This window comes from Hetaerina americana, unplaced genomic scaffold, assembly GCF_022747635.1.
Source record: "Hetaerina americana unplaced genomic scaffold, ioHetAmer1.1.p SCAF_11, whole genome shotgun sequence".
In the NCBI taxonomy this organism is placed as follows: Eukaryota; Metazoa; Arthropoda; class Insecta; order Odonata; family Calopterygidae; genus Hetaerina; species Hetaerina americana.
Genome location: NW_027286181.1, coordinates 1,037,501 through 1,056,626, shown reverse-complemented (window position 1 = coordinate 1,056,626; position 19,126 = coordinate 1,037,501). Strand labels below are relative to the sequence as shown.

The 19,126-nt window shown below is 38.3% G+C and overlaps 1 protein-coding gene across 1 annotated transcript in view; it reads left to right on the top strand.

The window, feature by feature from the left end:
- Window positions 1–713: 713 nt before the first annotated feature.
- The window catches only part of LOC139700873 (folliculin-interacting protein 2), a 28,065-nt gene continuing 9,652 nt past the window's right edge, over window positions 714–19,126 (top strand). The window contains exons 1-11 of the mRNA XM_071599307.1: window positions 714–814; window positions 1,087–1,291; window positions 1,397–1,566; window positions 1,685–1,773; window positions 1,890–2,117; window positions 3,348–3,621; window positions 4,598–4,772; window positions 8,489–8,652; window positions 8,757–8,865; window positions 9,125–10,566; window positions 13,881–14,195. Of these exons, the coding sequence (XP_071455408.1) occupies window positions 729–814; window positions 1,087–1,291; window positions 1,397–1,566; window positions 1,685–1,773; window positions 1,890–2,117; window positions 3,348–3,621; window positions 4,598–4,772; window positions 8,489–8,652; window positions 8,757–8,865; window positions 9,125–10,566; window positions 13,881–14,195 (3,257 nt within the window). The 5' untranslated portion in view covers window positions 714–728. The remainder of the gene's footprint in view (window positions 815–1,086; window positions 1,292–1,396; window positions 1,567–1,684; window positions 1,774–1,889; window positions 2,118–3,347; window positions 3,622–4,597; window positions 4,773–8,488; window positions 8,653–8,756; window positions 8,866–9,124; window positions 10,567–13,880; window positions 14,196–19,126) is intronic.

Sequence of the window (19,126 nt, the reverse complement as noted above, 5' to 3'; positions counted from 1 at the left end):
TTCTCAAAATGTATGCATGCATTTTTTGATTTTCATGACATATTTTAACTTTGTAAAATGACGAGATGAAATAATAATAAATAAAACTGTCAAAATATTTCTGTAAACAATTTCTTGTGATGCATTTGCAGCATTTATTTCAGTTTTGAAAGCTGAATGCAGAGTCCTAAATTTTACATAAATATTCTAAAGTTTAGACTTGTGCTGCCATTCCACCAGACATAATCCAACCAACTTTTTGTTACAGAATTAATGGGAAGTACAATATCGTAGCCATAATCTAATTCCTTACCTGTAGAGCCAGTATCTAGGGAGTACGGCGAAATCTTTGGTCAATCAGTAGTCAAACGCAATGTTAATGTCTGTCATTTAAATTAATAATTCATGAATTGGCTTTGCTTTTGTAATTATGCTCAATGAATATCACTAGCAATGTACTGATTTTACTTACTGCATCATCATAAATGCGGTGTCCAATTATCAGGAGTTTGATCTTGAAAATAAAAATAATATAAACGAAAGCTGCGCGCGAAAATGTCACGCCAGCGTTATCTAGCAATCATTGTAGTAACTAAAGCATGTTTTATTGTAATACGTCGCCACCTGGGAATGAAATTTAAAAACAGGAGAGTGGAAGGGTTTAACTAGTGAGTGAGCCAGTCATCGTAGTGACGACTGTGTTGAAGTGCGAGTATAAGGGTACGTAGTGTGCACAAAAATGTTAGCAAATGGCGTTACTGAATAGACTTTTTTCGACGAGGAAGAGAAACCCAAAATATTCGTATGCTCTCAATGGAAAATATGAAGGTGAAAGGTGAGATGAAATTTTTGATTATTAATTTTAAAATTAAGTTTTCCAACGGAGTTGGCACTTGTTCACATTGCTGTTACGAGAGTTTAAATTTGCTAAGGCAAGGAAAACAAACTGGTAGACTTGGGAATTGTCTTAGGTTGCTTAAATTTGAAAACAATTCCGAACTTTTAGACTAGTATTTATTGATCTAGCCGTCTGCAGCATGTTAATCTTAGAGTTTCAAAAGTAATACAATACCTAAACTTGATTTAAATACCTAACCTTTATTATAGTTGGAGACCCTTCGTCTTTAACAGAGAGCAAGTACGGGTGCTCCTGTTTAGGGAATGTGATTGGAGGGGTCGAAAATTATTGTTCGATTCAAGTATGGTTGTTAAAGCATCCAATGAGAAATCTTCTCGTAGTAAACTCAAATTTGGAGGTCGGCCCAAAGTCGATGCAAAATATTTGTCTACTAGTAATGGAAGTTATTATCAGGTTTGTGCTACGTAAATTTAATTTAAAATTTTAAGTTCTATTTAAGACTCATTGAAATTGTCTTTGAAAATGTAGCAATTGCTTGAATCTGTTAATCATTTTCAGCAAACTAAGCCCAGTGCTGATGTTAGCATGTTGGGGGAAATGATATTTGGATCTGTTGGCATGACATTCAAAGGAAGTGCATTTAAAGTCCACCGGATGAAGTCGTCGTCGCAGCTAATGTGCAGTAAAGTCTTCCTTTCTCCAAGGTGCCATCGAAAACATCTGTCGAGGTAAACAAAAGTCATGGTTAACTCATGGATCAGAGTTTTGATAATTTTTCTGAGTTAATACAAAATTTTTGCTTCGGAAGCAGTGAAAGTTAAATGAATTTTTCTTGTTTTCTATAAGTGAGAGAAGTCTGGATGATTCATGTGATAGCTCATTAAACGGCCTAGGAGAACCCAGTGTACCAAGAAGCAGTTCAGACAACAGACTTAGTGAGTCAAGATTTGAATGAATTCATGAGCAATTTAAAAAAAAATTCTCGTCTGTAATTTGACTGATTAAGGTGTTGTTATGGTGTTGATCTAAACTATACCATGCCTTTCTGTAGATTCTTCCAGAACAGGCCCTCTAGATGTTCCATGGAATGATACATATAGCACTTTGTACCCGCCTGGATCGTCATATGCCCAACCTAGTGAGGGAGACAGTGGGTTTTGTGGAGATACGTCTTTGTTATCCGCCAATTGTTCAAACAGCAGTGGTTATGGCTTTTCGAGTGGTGGTGGTACTTCTTGGGGTAGTTTTGGTCAGCCCATCGATCCTCCTTCGAGCCACGGTGAGTGAATTGTACACCCTTGGATAGTCACTGTCTTATTTTTTCTCCAGGAATACGTTAATGTGTAATGCTGAAAAAGTTTTGAAGCCTTATATGAAGCATCACAATTGAAGACAAGAAAATGAGTACAATCTGTTTGTTTCCTTGGCTATAAGCCTTTACATCAATGGATATTTCAGTCTATAGGATATAGAGTGGTGTATAAATGCATGTCATTATGGTTCTAGATTCAGTTACCACCAGTTCAAAACACAATTCATTAAATATGTAAAGTTCATAATACATTTACCTAGTTTATTACTAATTTGTATGTCTATTTGTATGGTAGATATTTTTGGTTGTTTGCTATGTTGCCTTCATTAAGTAATATGTTGAAAAACAAAATTTCGCAAAAGAAACGAGCAGAGGAAGTTTGTTTGCTTAGTAGCTGTGGTAATAATTTTAGAGATTTTCTGTCATTTACAAAGATAGTGCAAAATTTTCTGGTTATTATGTTGAAGAAATCTCCTATTTTGGAAGCAAAGTAATGTTTTGTGAAGCCCTCTCATTCTCAGTGATATACAATTTCAAATAATTAATGTATATTTGAATGTTTTACAGATATTATGCCTTAATGCCTTAACGTGTCTTGACGTGCCTAGTCATATTTAAAGCTTTGATGTGTCCTTTACTATGTGTACAATTTTTTGTATGATGCAGTCTCTGGACAAATAAACTTATTATTATTTCTGAGAATGTAATAAGAATCAAGGCGGCATGGAAATATGGCATTTGAGAATGTTTTTCCTGTGATGATTTCAGTTCTTATTTTCCGCCATAGATTAAATTCATTCAGTTTGCTGTTATTATGATAGTTCTTTGTTCTATTTAATTTCATAATGAATGTACTGTGTTCACAGTTTAACTAATCTTTTTATTGCCTGGTGAACTCTTGAATCGTCTTTGTCTGCCCATTCGTTCCTTGCCATGCTCTCTTTCGCTTCTCTCTCTGAAGCATGTAATTCCAATGTAAGTGGCATTCAGTGTCGTATATAATCCACTCTCCCTCTGCTACCTCATGTAACTTACAATTGCAGGCCTCCTTCAATTGTCTTTGTATGCCAAGTGCATTGCTCTGTTGCCAAAAGCCAAAGCTTATTTCTTTTGTCTTCCTCCATGTGCAACTCTTTCCCCATCCATATGGATTTGCCCGTCCGAATACAATGTCTCATTCATGGCTCATCCCATTAGGTTCAGGGAGCTTGCAGAGCATGCAGAGGAGGTGGCTCCGTAGCCTGCACACATCGATTGAGCTCTTCTGCCAAAGCCCCTCTGTCTGTGCATGCTCCTCCGGTCCAGCCAATGCGTTGTGCCTGAGTGGGAACCCATCTGCCGATGGCCTTGACGACAACTCCCAAGCAAGCTCAGCGGTTGCCACGTTGTGGGGGCGTCGACCAAAGCTAGGGCTGGCTATCATAGTGACTCTTTTGGATCCATTGAAGGAGCAGCAGTCGGTTCGAGTTGGGTAAGTTGAGGGAAATAGTATTGTGTGGGAAAATGTCTTTATGATTTGCTCCTTTTAATGAGAATTGTCTGCAGCAAAGTGCTCGTTGCCAGGTTCCTAAGTTTGAATCTTGGGCGCTGCAATCCCATCTTAAATGAAAGTGGTCCAGATCGTGGGAGACTGAATGGTGGTATAATTTATGAACATAGGTTAAGGTATCATAGGCAACAGTCTGTAAAATAATAATCTGTGATGCATTATCTATAATACCATTTCACCAGAGCAAGCCATCAGCCTGCTCTGGTGAAGTGGGATTACAGATTTCTCTGGACTTGATACTTGTAGTATTCTTTTCCTAAATATATTTTTTTGTAGTTCTTGGTGCATCTTAATGTGGTGATAAATTTGGTTTTTGAAATTATTTTGAAATTCTTGAATCCATCCCGCTGCCTATACCCTTCATTTGTATTATTACTTGTAATCAAGCAGGAAGTGGAGTAAAAAAGCAGACAATATGAAGTGTTCCATACTTGTTTTAAACATGTCTTATAGGAACGAGTAGGCATTATTATTATAATGCTGCATTTGTCATATTTTCAGGAAGTTTGGATAAACCATCTGCTGAACGGTGTATTTCCATACATTTGTCCTTTCTTTCCAAAATAAATGGTTATGTTTATTAATTCTTCAAATTTTCAATGTAAAATCTTGCCATTAATTCCTGAGGCACAGTTGGAAAGGGTTGGTGGTAAACAATCACCATGCCTTACACTTCCCTGTCTGTTTTGAAAGATTTAGATATTTCAATCATAAATTTAACGTTTCAGTTGGTGTCTGTGAGTGTGTCACAGATCATGCATAGAGTTTAATTTGGTTAATTAATGAGCCCAGAAAAGCGAGGACCGACTCGAGTCTAACCGGACGATCGTTAAGAGTAGGAGATACCATTAGAAATCCTTAGTATTTGTTTTGATTGGGCGTTACTTTTATTTCGCAGGCTTTCAGAGAAGGAAGATGAAGAGAAGCTGGGGAGGGAATCCTTTTTCTTTGAGCACATTTTGGTTGTCGAGGAAATGCTGGATCGTCTGAGACTTGCCACTGAGAAGGCGTGTCATTCCAGAAAGGAAATCTTCATTCCCCTCATAATGGATGCCTGTGCTGAGCTGGAGCAGGTTCGCTCTTTTTCGATATCTAATGACAATGCACTATTATGACACTTGTTCATAACATCATTGAAGAAATGGGAAAATTTTTGGAATGATTCCACGAAATCGAGATAAATCAGGAATGCAGTAATTCTTTCAATAGGATTACTAATATGCTGAAAATCTGTGAAATTTACTGAACATAATTATTGCTCTCCTTTTTTAGTGGACAGGGTATCAATCTGTCTTAGCATAATATTCAGGAACATTGAATAGCTGTTTTGGTTAATTCAAGGTTAAAATTTTGGATCAAGGATTATAATATGTCCTGGATATTTGCATCTTTTTTCTAAAGTTTCTACTTAGCGTATGCAAATTTGTTTCAGTGGGATGGATGTCTGCATCTTGAGATGTTTTGATTGTTCGACTTTCTCTACTTAGTTTTATGTTCCCATACTGAGGCCACCTCATCCTAATTGGGTATAACATTTCTCTCTTCCTCCAAATGCAGATGTTGATAGCATCTCTAAATATTCTTTACCAATGCAAGAGGCTATTTTCCTCAAGCCTGTAATCATTTTGAGTACGCATCAAATTAATATGAGCAATTTGGAAAGGTTAATTTCAGAATAATGGAATTTTCATTAAGATGAAGCTAGACTTAAGAAGAATAATTACTTAGACAAGAAAAATAAGTTGAAAGAACCATTAAAAAAGTATGTAATGGGAAGTTTGAGAAGAATGAAGATCAAACATGAGAATTCTACTTCTGCAGAGTAAGTTCTAAACTTCTATTCTTCTCACTCTTTATGAAGTTCCCTCTTAGGCTGAACAGGCAATCATGATACAAGGGTAGCTTGAAAGGTTCTCAGAATCACCACCAGATTTCAGCACTAGTGCAACGAGTTTCCCACCTAGTAATAGGTTATTCATTATGAGTAAACACGTAACGCCATCAGTGCCCTGGGATGAGATCTGTGGTGTGGGAGTCTCTCTGTTGTTGTTCCTATGTAGTGATTTGTAAAGATGGAAAAAATTGAGATACCAAGAGTGATTCAAAACTTCGTAAAGAAAGGTATGCAATCAAAGGAAATGTGTGCTGACTTTCAGAATACTCTGGAGGACTGTGCTCCTTCACATTCAACTGTTTCGGAGTGGACAAACAAGTTTGTTTGATTGGAACAGCTTAGATGATGGTCTGAGTAGTGGCTGGCTAAAATGTGTCTCTAACCCATAAATTATTGCAAAAGAGCATAAAATGGTCATGCAGGATCGCCAACTGACAGTGCAAGAAATTGCTGAAGCTGTAGGGATGTCATCTGAAAGGGCATATTGCATTTTAACAGTGGAATTGGAAATGAGAAAATTATCTGCTAGATGGGTGCTGCAACTCCTGATGCAGAATAACAAACGCATCAGAATGGAAATTTCCAAACAATGTTTGGCCCATTTCAAGAGCAACCAGCAAGATTTTTGGCACCATTTTACAGCCACAGATGAAGCGTTGGTCTACTACAATACCCCAGAGACAAAACAGCAGTCAAAAGCAGTGGAGACATGCTGATTAACCATCACCAAAGAAAGCAAAGGCAATACGGTCGACCGGAATGGTGATGGATTCACTTTTCTGGGATGCGGAAGGGATTGTGCTGATTATCTTTCCACTTGACAATACTACGCTAACCTACTGGTTCAATAACAGCAAAAGATACACAATAAAAGGCCAGGTTTGGCAAGGAAGAAAGTCATCTTTCATCAAGTCAGTGCACGTCCACATACAAGTGTCATTGCCATGGAAAAAATATGTGAACTAAGATACGGATTGTTGCTGCACCCCCCCTATATTTGCCTGATTTGGCTCCATCAGATTTCCATCTCTTCCCCAAGCTCAAAATTTCCCTCAGTGAGTGAGGAGAATCCAGCAGCCAAATTAGATGGGGTAGAACATAATCAGTGAGTGGTATTTTGCTGGCATGAAAGAATTAATTTTCAAGAGAGGATAGAGACATTAAAACAACACTGGACCAAGTGATGCTTTGTGGCGCGGTGGGAGAAAGGTAGGAAGCTGGTATTAAAAAGCTGCTTACAAGGACGCAAAAAGTGATTGATTGTTGACTCTGTAGAAGAATAGCTAAATGCTCAGCCTTTCCAACGATGTACACCAAGTTCAGAAAAAATTCGATTTTTCAGGAAAAAAATAGGAGACCTTACCTTTCAAATCGCCCTCGTATATTCATTGTGATTTTTGGTGCCTGTATATTTTTTTATTTTTGTCACAAAGAGTAAATATTTCATTTTGTTACTTAGCTGTTTAGCTTGCAAAGAAAAAAGGTTTCTTGTGCTTGAGTGGCTTTCATATCTCTTGTTGATTGATGACAGCGTACCTTTCTAATATGATGGAAGCAATTCTACCCTTGTTAATGATGTGCCTTTGAATGAGGTGTACCACTTCAGTGGAGCTACTTTTATTTGATTGCCTAAACATAAACTTGTTTGAGGATGGGAAATATACCAGAAAACTAAGAAATATTTCTGGAATCCTGAGGAAATTTCTTGATAGTTGAAGGGAAGGCAGACACCCTGCCAAATCTGCAATTATGATAAGGAACAGGTACTTGATCCAATTTTAGCATTGATAGTGTTCCAAGTAGAATTAAATTCTCTTAGAGCACTGAAGACTTAAGAAAATCACTGACAGTGGTGTAAAGCTGTGGAAAGTATTCAGCTATATTAATCTAGAACTTCATTGTGCTTCAAGGGATACTTTGTTTTAAGATCATTGTTTTATAATTGGCTCATTCTATTCCATAGTATAAATGATGATTCAAATTGCTTCAGAAACTTTTAAAAGAAATTCCTCTTTATAATGTTACATCTCAATGTTTTGTACGTGTTGTAATACATAATGATGATGATCATTTTCTTGTGAAATACTTCCATAGAAACAGAAAATTTACCAATTATCTAGTATTGCTGTTTTAATTTGAGTGGCCAGGGCATTATGTGGCATGATCATTCTCAGTTTGTGAAATGATTGCCGAAAAACAAAACTTTACCATCCACATTCTATTCTGGCTGTGCACAGTTTTGATTGATAAATTGAAGATTTTGCACCTGAGTGATTGAGCTAATGAGAAAAATATTTTAAGGCATAGCACTTGGTATGTTAACACTTAGCAGTCAACGATTATTCAAGGTTAGTCTGCTACTAATGAAGAACCAATTAAATAAAAGTTTCTGGCACGACTTGGTGGAAAATCTTCATATTGAAAATGAAAATAAACAGCTTGGCATTACTTAGCTTTGGCTTGGCAATGTTATACCATAATGAAACGTAGGTCGTAGATGAAAAATTTTATATGTGGAAAATCCAAGTTGTTTATTTTCAATTTCAATATGAAGAACCAATTGTTAACTGGGTAGTCCAATATTTCTAATATTTTTAGACGTTTAAACTATTGCCTGTTATCCCCTGGCAAATTTTGTTCTATGGCTTATATATTTCCTACTTCATTGCCGATTATTGCCAAGTTACCTGCCTTTTATTTGGTCAGCTAGTGTGTTATGCATGTCAATTGAGAATAAGTATGGCGAATGACTTAGCCCCACCTGAAGATGGCCACAAATTGAAAAATTCTCACGTTGCCTCTGGTTCTTCTATGGCTAAATGTTGTATTCTTTTGAAGGTGTAATTAACTTGACTTTCATTTCCTAACCCATTGGTATTTTGTTTGGACTTTCAGTCAATGTTGGATTTGTTTTGCGGCCCCCGCCTGTCTCGCCCCGTATGGTTGGGCCTCCTTGGGCAGAATGGCGTCGGGGGCCTCCACCATTCGACCATTGCCTTGGGATTCCTGGAACAGCTCTGCCAGTCCCTCTCCTCTTTGGACACCAAAGCAACAAACTTGTGAGTTATTACTATTGGAACAGGATATATTGTACTGTGTGATCCGCATGTAATTTATAATTTATTAGTTTGAAGAATTATTTTTCTTTTTGTTCTCATTAAAGTTTCATCAGTACATTGGTTACTGCTGTACTAACACATCACCTGGGTTGGGTGCACACTGTTCAACCTCCTCTGTCGTCGAAGAAGCAGAACAGTACTAGTGGAAATTCTGTAAGTTTGGTGACATTGAATTTTACTTATTCGATATGTATATCAAAATATTTTCCTTATATTGCTAAACAAATACAATTAAAACTATCTTCAATTTATGTGGATGATAATTGTGTAAAATTACTTGGATATATTTTTTGGATTCTCACTTGATTTTGGTATTTTGTAATCACTAAAATATTAAGGAACCATAGCTGAAGAATTGACTCCCGAAGTGTTAAATGTTGTGACCCTTGTTTTATAACTTTTCGTCCCCAAGCTGGAGGGCCTCGCCAATTCACACCCATACAACGCACTGTGGGCCCAGCTGGGTGACCTGCAAGGGAATCTTGGATACCCACCCCGCCTGGCGCGAACTATACTCGTGGGGAAGGATGTCCAAGTACTTAACTCATTGCTCTTCATCCTGACGTACTTCCTGCGATGCAGCCGCGTTGAATGCATGCATGAGGATGGTCCCGTTGAGGCCGAAAGTTCCCCCATCGTGTTGCAGTTAAAGCTACAGAGGTCGCAGGTGAAGCAAAGTGCCTCAAAAGGAAGCGTGATTGAAGCAGGGGTCAAGGGTGGATGCCCTCCTCAGGTATCGGCTCTCTCGACCCTGGCCGGCATTCCCCAGACATCTTCGACAGCCGCAATCATTCATCACAACGATAAGGTTGGTAAGTTGGTGCAAGCAATTGGATCAGATGAGAAGGCAGCGTCAGCACCACCCAAGGGCATGAGGCGCACTCAGAGCCATGTGTCAGGTTTGGTCTCGGAGGCATCGTTGAATGACAAGGGCCAAGAGGGCATTCTCCAGCTGGATGCCATCTCTGAGAAAGTTAAAAGGTTGTGCCGCGTACCAAAATCTGCAATAGAGTACCACTTGACTCCTGCCGCCAGTTTGAAAAGTATATGTGATAAAAATGCTTCATTGGCGACCGCTGACGGCAGTGATGTGGTGTTTGTGCTTGGGGAGAACGAGAGGTTGGTGGGGTTGAAAAAGAGGGCTGCCTCCGACGATGTGACAACTGCGGAGGAGGCGGTGGTGGAAAGGACGTGCAGGACCGAGAGGGGAGGCCCCGGGAGGGTCGCCCTAGGGGATCAGATCACTGCCCTGGCGGGAGAGTTCCTGAGCAGGTGCAAAGAGGGTATTAGGCTGGCCGGAAGGGCTGCCGATTCCATAGGCGTGGTTGGCGGGCAGGCCACGTTGCGAGTGGGGAAGGTCGTGCATTATTGCCCCGAGGGGCCAGAGATTCCAAAAACAATCTGTGATATTAGGGCCTTTAATGGGGTCATTGGTCATGTTGAAGACCCCTTTCACTCCAAAAGTGTGAATGGTAGTGTTTATAAGAATGGGAGGGTAGATTTTTTAAATGAAATAAGTACGTTCCATTGTGGTGCTCAGAGGGCATTGACCAGAAGCTGTAATTCGAGGGAATGTCGTAACAGGACGCAGGTGTCGCCTGAAGTGATGGGCGCAGGAGTGGGTGGGCATGAGGGACTCGGACGTGTGTCCCCCAGTGTGAAGTGGTCGCTGGAAACAAGGACAGCTGAGTGCAATGGTGTGGAAGAACTGGTGCAGGGGATGGGGCCAAGTGGTCACAAGATGGACTCTCAAAAGGGAGTTTTGGGCAGGGTTTGGGACGTCTACTCTCTTGTCAACACGTCAGCTCTTCCATCTTTTGAGGAGGTTGCAACGGTTGAATTGCCAATGCCAAAGTAAGTGCGCTATCAGTATTTTGTATAAACTTATCGGGCATCATTGCTGTGCAACATTCATTGAATTGTTATCCCATCATGTGCATAGATGGAAGGGAGACTTGATATTTTGGTGATATTAACCTAGTTGCATCTGGACAATCTTATTTCAATCAGCCCCTAAATTCTATTTCATATTTTATCATTTCATCTAAAATGTGTCAATGTGGAAGTCCTGTTAAATTATGTATTTTTGTGCATACTGTCAGCATATTTGGGTATTATTAGCTGAAGCCCCTTTATTGTGGTACATATATATGGACTCGGAAGTCATCTAATCCAGAAAACAAAATGCTGTATTATTCTTTTAAAGTTAAGGTTCCAAACCTGAGGGCCCAATGTAGAGATGGTTATTATAGTTGGTCGAATCAATATAGGCATTTTCCCTTCTTCAGGCCATCCCAAATGGCTTAAACCACCCTACTCTTGTCTTATATTATTTTCCTTTGGTCCCTCATGTCTTCTGCCGGCCTTAATGCTGTCCAAAAGTCCTCTGTCCTTTCTTCCACCCTCCCCCCCCACTTTTTTCTCTTTTTCGTGGTCTTCAGCCTCACATTGCCTTTCTAGATCTTCGTCATGGAAATACTATAACTTATTATAAATTCACTGAGAAACACTCTCTCTTCCTCCACAATGGTTAAAAATTTGTTGTTTGGCTTCTTTATCCTATCTGTTTTCTGTTATTTTCTTCTCTATTCAACTTGTTTTCTCCACCTTTTCCATACCCATCCTCTCCTTGTACTCCATATTAAAGTAGTTGCGTAGGTTACTGCCAATATTTTCTCTTAAGGTCTTTTTTTTTGTACCTGCCATCAGATCTCTCCTCTTTGCAAATACTTTTTTGTCCTTTGCAATTTTTTTCTAATTCCTGTAGACACAATAAGAGATCTTTTTCTGAAGAAGGGAAATATTTAAAATGTTGATTTTATAACTGTGTCATTAGGGTATAAAGGCCGTGTTGTACGATGGTTACTTGGGTTGCTGAATTCAGGATGATCAATATTGGATGGAAACTTAGTCCTAAGTCTCACCTGAATTCTTTTACACAATCCAACTCTCCTTTTGATTTTTGTACATTAAAGTCCCACGAACATTTAGGAGTCATTGCTCATATTTAATACCAGCGAAAAGTTGTATTTTTTCTTCCAACAAATTTGATATAATGCTAAATATGATCAATATAATTTAAATCAATGCATATCAGTTGAAATAATAATTCTAAAGTAATCCCTAGTATCTATGGAATAAAGTTAAATTTTGTAAATTAAATATTTAGGTGGGGATTGGGGTGGTGTGATGGCTATTGTACTGGCTTTCTACCCCGAAGCCTTAAGTTTGAATCTCGGAGGTAGCTGGTTAATTCACTGGTATCCCGATCCCTACTTGCCGTGCTTTGTGGAGAGCAATTTGAGTGGGTATGCCATCTGTCTGGGGGGGGGGGGGGGGGCATTTAGCTGTTGAACCATGGGTGTCTTTTTTTAACGATTGGGTAATGGCAACACCAGGTTTCTCTCCACTCCTCCTCCATTCCCTGAGCTTCCTAACCCTACCGAATCACACACCTATCCTCCTCGATGGTGCCAATAATCTTAGCTGTCAGTCCTCTCTTTTAGTAACTTATATTAATGATTAGGTGATCTGGAAGTTGGTCATGGAATCACTTCTGAAGAAACAGGTAAATCGTTAGCCATTGTGAGTATAAAAAGCATCCCGCTGAGCTTCACAATGTTTGTGTTAATATTATTCGTAGCTGCTCCTTATGTCCCGTCTGATTGAGATTGGTACACAAGAGAATGCCTCGTAAAAACTAAATTCGGTATAGGACTGAACTTTGGAGAGTTGACATTGTTGTTTGGGCATAGTAGGTGTGTATACCCTGTGTAATCTTATGTGATTTTCAGGCTTAGTTAGATTCTATAACATTCCCAGCTGAAGGAAAGGTCTTTCCCTTCTTTGAAGCAGACTCCCTATTGGCAACCCATAACTTTATCTTTGTTTAAGGCGTGCAGTTGTGTGCCCATGTTTCACCCACAATGATGAAGCAATGCCTTATAGTCCTGCAGATTTAGATGAAACGCCTGACCTCAGAAAATGTCACATGATTCCTTTTTTTGTCAACTGCAAGCATTCGCAGCACTTATCATGTGGATAACTGTCTGTCGTTATTTTGATGCAAAATTTTTCTACAATTCAAAGTGTAAGGAAAATTAATTTGTGGATTGGCTTTCACTTTTCAAGCTATGAAGATTCAAACTGGGTTTTACATGAGCAGAAGTAGCAGTAAATACTTTTCAAAATATTTCTAACCTCGTACCCCTACTCTAAACTACATTCCTCAAGTTTTCTATGTATACGATATGCTAATAATGTTACCTATATGTAACGACTATGTGATCTGTTGTGGAATGCGCCTTGCTTCATCATGCATAGAAGTTTGCTTTGTATTGAGAGGGCTTGGCTTGCTGTGACTGGCTTGGTGTCTTAAGTTGCTTTTTTCAATCATTTATTTGTGCTCTAAAGTAAATACTGTTGCCCCTGTACATGTTGAAATCCCACCATTTGCAAGACAAACAAAATTCTATTAAATTTTGTTAAACAATAAATAAGAGTATTATTATGGAAAGTGTATATGCTGCCTGCGGATTCTATTTTGAAATTATTCAATGCAAAATAAATTATGTGGAGTTTGATGAGTACATACTTATCAGCTCGAAGAAACAAAAGCTATACAATTATCAGGATCATTAAGATAATCAAAAATTTATTAGATTAATTAAAATTTCTTTTTTACTTTTGTGAAAGAATAAAAAAATCTTGCAATATGTTTTTTCTGGTATGAATTTGCGGAATGAATTAACTATGAATGGAAACCTCAGGATAGTATCTGGGGAGTCCCACACTCACCTATCAAGTCAGCCTTTGGGTTGATTACTTTGGTTTAATGATGGAATTTGTCAAGAAGCAAGGTTTCATATCTGTGGTCCTGAGAAATGAAAAGTTGTTTTCTGTCAAATGCATTTATTTCATTTTTATTTTCAATTCTTACTTAAAGATGCGCTAAGTTTTTGTTTATAAATTAAGATAATATTCTAATTTTTGGATCATGTGCAGGACAACCTGTTTGCATAAACAACTATTCTGTGTTCTATCAGTACTTATTATCAATTTCTTTCTATTTATTGATCAGAGTATGTGGATAAATGATATATCTGTGCAGTTCATTCTCATTACACAATGCAAAATGATGTAATCCGTCAAAAAAATAAATTTTTCAGATCTGTTTCTCGGGAGACTAAGGACGAGGATTGTAAATGTGGGCTGGGCTGTGGTTTGGCCTCCTCATTGTTGGGTGCAACCACGGATCATTATATACCACACATGGTGCTTCAAGGCATAGCTTGCTCTTCTTCAAGTGCCAGCTCGGGCAGTTGGGAAAATCGCTTGAGGCGAGACCTTGCTCTCTCCGTCCAGCACCCAGTTCATCATTTCCAACCCTGCAGGCTCCAGGAGTTCTTATGCAGCCCATACCCTGTTGTCGCTGAGCCAGATGTTGTGGAGGCAGTGTGTGTGGTGGGAAACACTGACACGTGGTTAGTTGCATTGAGTACTTAAACCTAGTTGGTTAAAATACTATCAGGTATTACGACATTAGACTAGAGAGCTGTGCACCGCAGAAATAAAGAAATCTTAGTTCACAAATGTTAATGGAAATGCATGCATTACTGTAAATACTTTGAAAATTTGATTTATCTGTAATAAAAGGCCACCTGAGCAGATTTCATTCTGGAAAGTTATTGGTATTTAAAAGTATTCATAGTATGAAAATCATTCGCTTTGACTGTCAAGCCAATGATTTTTACTCTCTGAAATTGTTGCATTGTAATGCGCATATAGTGGATAACTCGGTTAAAATTTTCAGTCGTGACATCTCCCGTAGTTTCTTCGGAATTTATAAGTAATGCTGAGTCAAATTTTCATCCTGGCTGTTGAACAAGTTAACTGAATTTTCAATTAGTGAAAATTAAAGCTGTGACCCTAAAAGTAACCTTGGCATATTCATAGTGGAATGTTTGCCCAGGGAAACTGCTCTTCTGCTTAATGATCTCCCTTCTTGGATGCTAATATAAATGTATTAGGTAATTAAATAATGACCTGGGAGACAATTGCCTCCCTTTGCCCATCCTGAGAGCACCTAGAATAAGACCTGGATTTTTGTGCCCTTAATAGTAACAATATTGTGATAGTCTTATGGCTCAAACCATATGTGATATACAATGAAAATAAGGTGTGAAAAAGAACAAAGATGTGCAATTGCTGTGAATGAAAAATTGGCCCTGAAAAAATCAATAACAATTAGTATGAATTTGAAAGGAAAATTATTTGTAAAGGATTTTTTGAAAACTTTGGACAATAAATGTCTACAATTTTCCTTGCGGCCTATATGAAGGTGTTCTTAGTCCACCAATTGGATGTTATTTTTCTTTCTGTTTTTTATCCTGACTAATGGATGAGTATAAGGAAGGCATCTTCATGTTTAAACCGTAGCATTTTGAACCATACCAATTGCTTGCATATTGCTGAAAAATGTTAACTTTTTATATCTGTTAATATTCTAGGACAAATTTACTGCCAAGTATGAATGTTATTTACCCTTCTAATTCTCACTAAATGCGAGTGAATTTGCATCACACAGGTTTCCTGCGTGTAGAAATAATTTTGAAATTCCATGTTTCTTTTTTTTTGTACCGATTTCATTTCATTGTGTATGTTATTGTGTGTTTTCCCCAATCTATTAACTTTCCCTGAATTAAATTAGGATGTGCAAAATTTCCTTTTTAGCTCATATCCTTCAGGATTTGAAGCACTAATTATGATCAATGTATCTTCATAATGTGCCCAATTTTTTAAATGCATAGAAAAATGATCATGCGAGAGAAATGAGTGTGAAATAAGCCTTTTAGAATAAATTCATTTAATCAAGGATGCGTTCGCTCTTTTCCCAAAAGAACCTCTCCTCTTTTAGAGAATCAAATTTTTTAATAAAACACCAAAATTTCTTAGTCAGTAACTTTTTATTTTCATTCATTCATGCCAGCCTCGGTGGCGGCGGGGTAACGTCCTCGCCTACCAACCCAAAGGTCGTGGGTTCGATTCCCGCCTAGGTGGATTTCCCTCCATCTAGGGCTTGGTTGTATGTGATTGTCTTCAATATAATGTGTGTAATGTAGGGTTAGGTGGAAGAAGGGACTATTAGTCTCAACCTCGCCCAACTAAGTCGATAAATAAATAAATAAAATTTTATATCCATACGTACAAGGTGTGTTCCAAAAGTATCGGGAATTTTCACATTTCACATAGTGCACCACCAGTTCTTTCCACAAGGTCAAGCGATTAATAAAAGAAAACTACGAGGCATGCTCATAAAGGATTCACAGGAAAAAATATACTCATATGAAACACATTTTATTGGCACTTTTAGTTTGCAACAAACCTATTTCACTTCTCTACACAATATTGTAGACAGTAGTGCGTCTTAAGTTGAGGAAATTGTTCAGCCAGGCCATTAATCGTGTAACTGTAAAAACCATTCCTGGCTTTTCCACCGCAATAGTGATAGTACACCTACTCACACTGCTCACTGCTTGTTTGTGAAATTTCGCCATAATCAGCTCTGTAGTAATGATGTCCCAGCCTCCATATTCACCAGACATGGCCCTGTGAAACTTTTTTTCTGTTCTCAAATATCAAGAAAACCTTAAGATGTAAGTCATTTTATAGGCATAGATGAGATTAAAAACATATTGCTGAGAGAGGTGAAAGCTATACCAAAGATTTAGTTCCAAGAATTGTTGAAAGGATTGGAAAAGCACTGGCTTAAGAGTATAATATATGATGGGGTCTCTTTCAAAGGGGATGAAATTGATTTAGGTGAATAGATAAAATTCATTCCAAAGAACTCAAATTCGCAATGTTTATTGAGCACACCTCATATTCCTCCCACTACCTCTTGATTATTCCGTCTCGACCCTTTTGTTTTGAAGGCCACCCTGAGGGTGCCAGGGCAAAGGGATGGACACAGGGGATCACCTAGGTTGCCTGTTACAAATCCCCTCTAGAGGAAAAGGCTTGGGTGTTCTGTGACGTATTTTGGTATTGTTCTTCCTGTGAAAGGAGGTGCCCCTCTGTTTGCGGTAGTTCATCTCCCAGTTACCAGTGTGGCTTATATTTTTCTTCCATTCTTTTCCAAGTGCAGCACATGTGATACCCTAAAATGATAACAATACATCCCATTATGAAGACAAAAACTTTACCTTGCCACAATATATTGTTAAAAATTTAGGAGATCAATAGACCATATTAAATGGAAAGGGTTGTCTGCTTTTGGATGTTGAAAATATGATTTTGTTCGTCTTTTCAAACACATTGTTTTCCTTCATGGTGCTGTTCGGATGCTAGGAATAAGTTCCCTCACCATGAAATATTGTCATCAAAATCCATTTGTTTTGCCTGAAAATGTTTGCTTTGGAATGTGGTGAAAAGAAGATAGATACCAGAGTGTGCTATCACAGAGAGATGCTGGATCTCAGTGTGGTGCATGTGAAGAGAAATTTTGTCAGTCAGAGGGGAAGTACTGACTGGTGTTGGCAGCCAAAGGAGTAGCAGGCCCAATCAGAGTGCAGTAGGAAGAAGGGCAGTGAAGTTCAGCGATTGACTCGGAAGAGAAGAGCGGGACAAAGTATTACTTGTGAAAGTGAAAAGTGATGAGAGTGAACCTTGACCCCAACTCACAGGAAACGTATTCCCTATGGCCATAGTGTTGAACCTCCGGATAAAAGAGAGCAAATTAATATTTTTGAGCACTTTAAGTGAAGAAATTTGTGAAATGATAACCACCAAGATAAGCTTTATGCAAAGTAACTGATACAGGAAAAAGTATGCAGTAAAATATGTGAAGAAGAAGTCGAACGAAGGATTGGCTGGAAACAAGACTAAGGAGAGATCGGGTTTTTTTTGGCGCCCTCCTCCTGCAAAGAAACACTCCGAAATCAGTGGTAGTAAACTAGTTTTCATGCAACAGTATGCTGGCCACCTCAGTTTTTAATGACATTTTGATCAAAAAGTTACTTTTTGTTGTTTCATATCAAGCATGGTAATGGTGTATCAAGAATGGCAAGTTTCTGCAAAACTGTATTGGATTGAACCAGTGATGGAGCATTTGGTAAATTAATGGACTGAAAGTGATGTGACAGTCCTGAGTGTCAGTCGATGAAAATCGCATGTTGTGGGGAGGGGTCATCTCAGGTGAAAGTGTACCTTCCAAAAAATGATTGAGATTTGGCATGCAATCATGTAAATTGTGCGACACTAAAAGTGGTTATGAGTTTCGTTTTCATGGGCTAGTCGATAAAGTCAACGGTGTTGATGTGTTGGCATTTAGAAGACCTTCGAGGATGCTGTTAACGCTTGCTCAAAATTTGCCGAAAATAGATTACATAGTATTTGGGGCAAATAATTACTTCAGTAATTCGGAAGCATTTGAATTTCAAAATATATAATTGGCTGAAGCAGTTGGGATGTCCAAAAGAACAGGAAAAACCTTCCCAAAAATGTTCCAGGGAAGTGATTTGGATGAAGGGGGATATAGCTGCTACACCCAAACCAAATCCAAGGAATGCTAATGGCCGTGGAGTGGGGGGCAGAAGGAATGCATGCATATTGAGCAGCGTGTATGATGACAAAGTGGTCCATGCTCACAGCAGAGTCCCCTGCCCTGCCAAAGTGAAGGCAGAAGCTAATCCCGGGTAGTGCAAATGAGAAATCTCAATGGAGGAAGTCTTAATTGGTAAGTTTTGAGATAACCTGCAATGGCAAACTGGTGGCACAGGAAATGCAGCACCTAAAGCCACACTGTGTTGCTTGAAGAATTTGGTGTGGATTTCTTATCTGAGGACCAAAGATAACTTGTTCATCTAAAATAAATGTATACATATATATATATCCACAAGAAATTATGGAGATCAGGACAGACCATGCCTTTATTTAGTGATACTTTTTGGCAATCGGATTTGTGTTAAGTGATTCTTCTGCACAAGAGAAGAACTGCTTAAAATTATCAGTCATAACTTAAAAACTTCACATTCAAAATTCAAGAATTAAACGTGAAAAATAATTTTGAAAATTATTTATTTTAGGAAAATGTTTCAGATGTGTAGTCAAGGTACTAGAAAACCTAAAAGTTTGTTTTTAAATTATCAAAGTCCATGGATTGACTCCTAACCCCCTGAAAGTAAATGAAAAAGTTTTCTCTCTAGTAAGTGGTTAATGAGAAAACTTAATGAAGGATGTGATGCAATAAAGAAGTCGGAGTGAAGTAAGAGCAGTTTTCGAAAGTTGGGTCATTCGATAATGTTATGTGGGATTGTGTGATCTCAATCTGAATGTTGATTGATGGGGCAAGTGGGTGGTGTAGTCAGTAGCACATCAAAATAAAAGCTCATCCAAGCACCTTTGGTTTATTTGT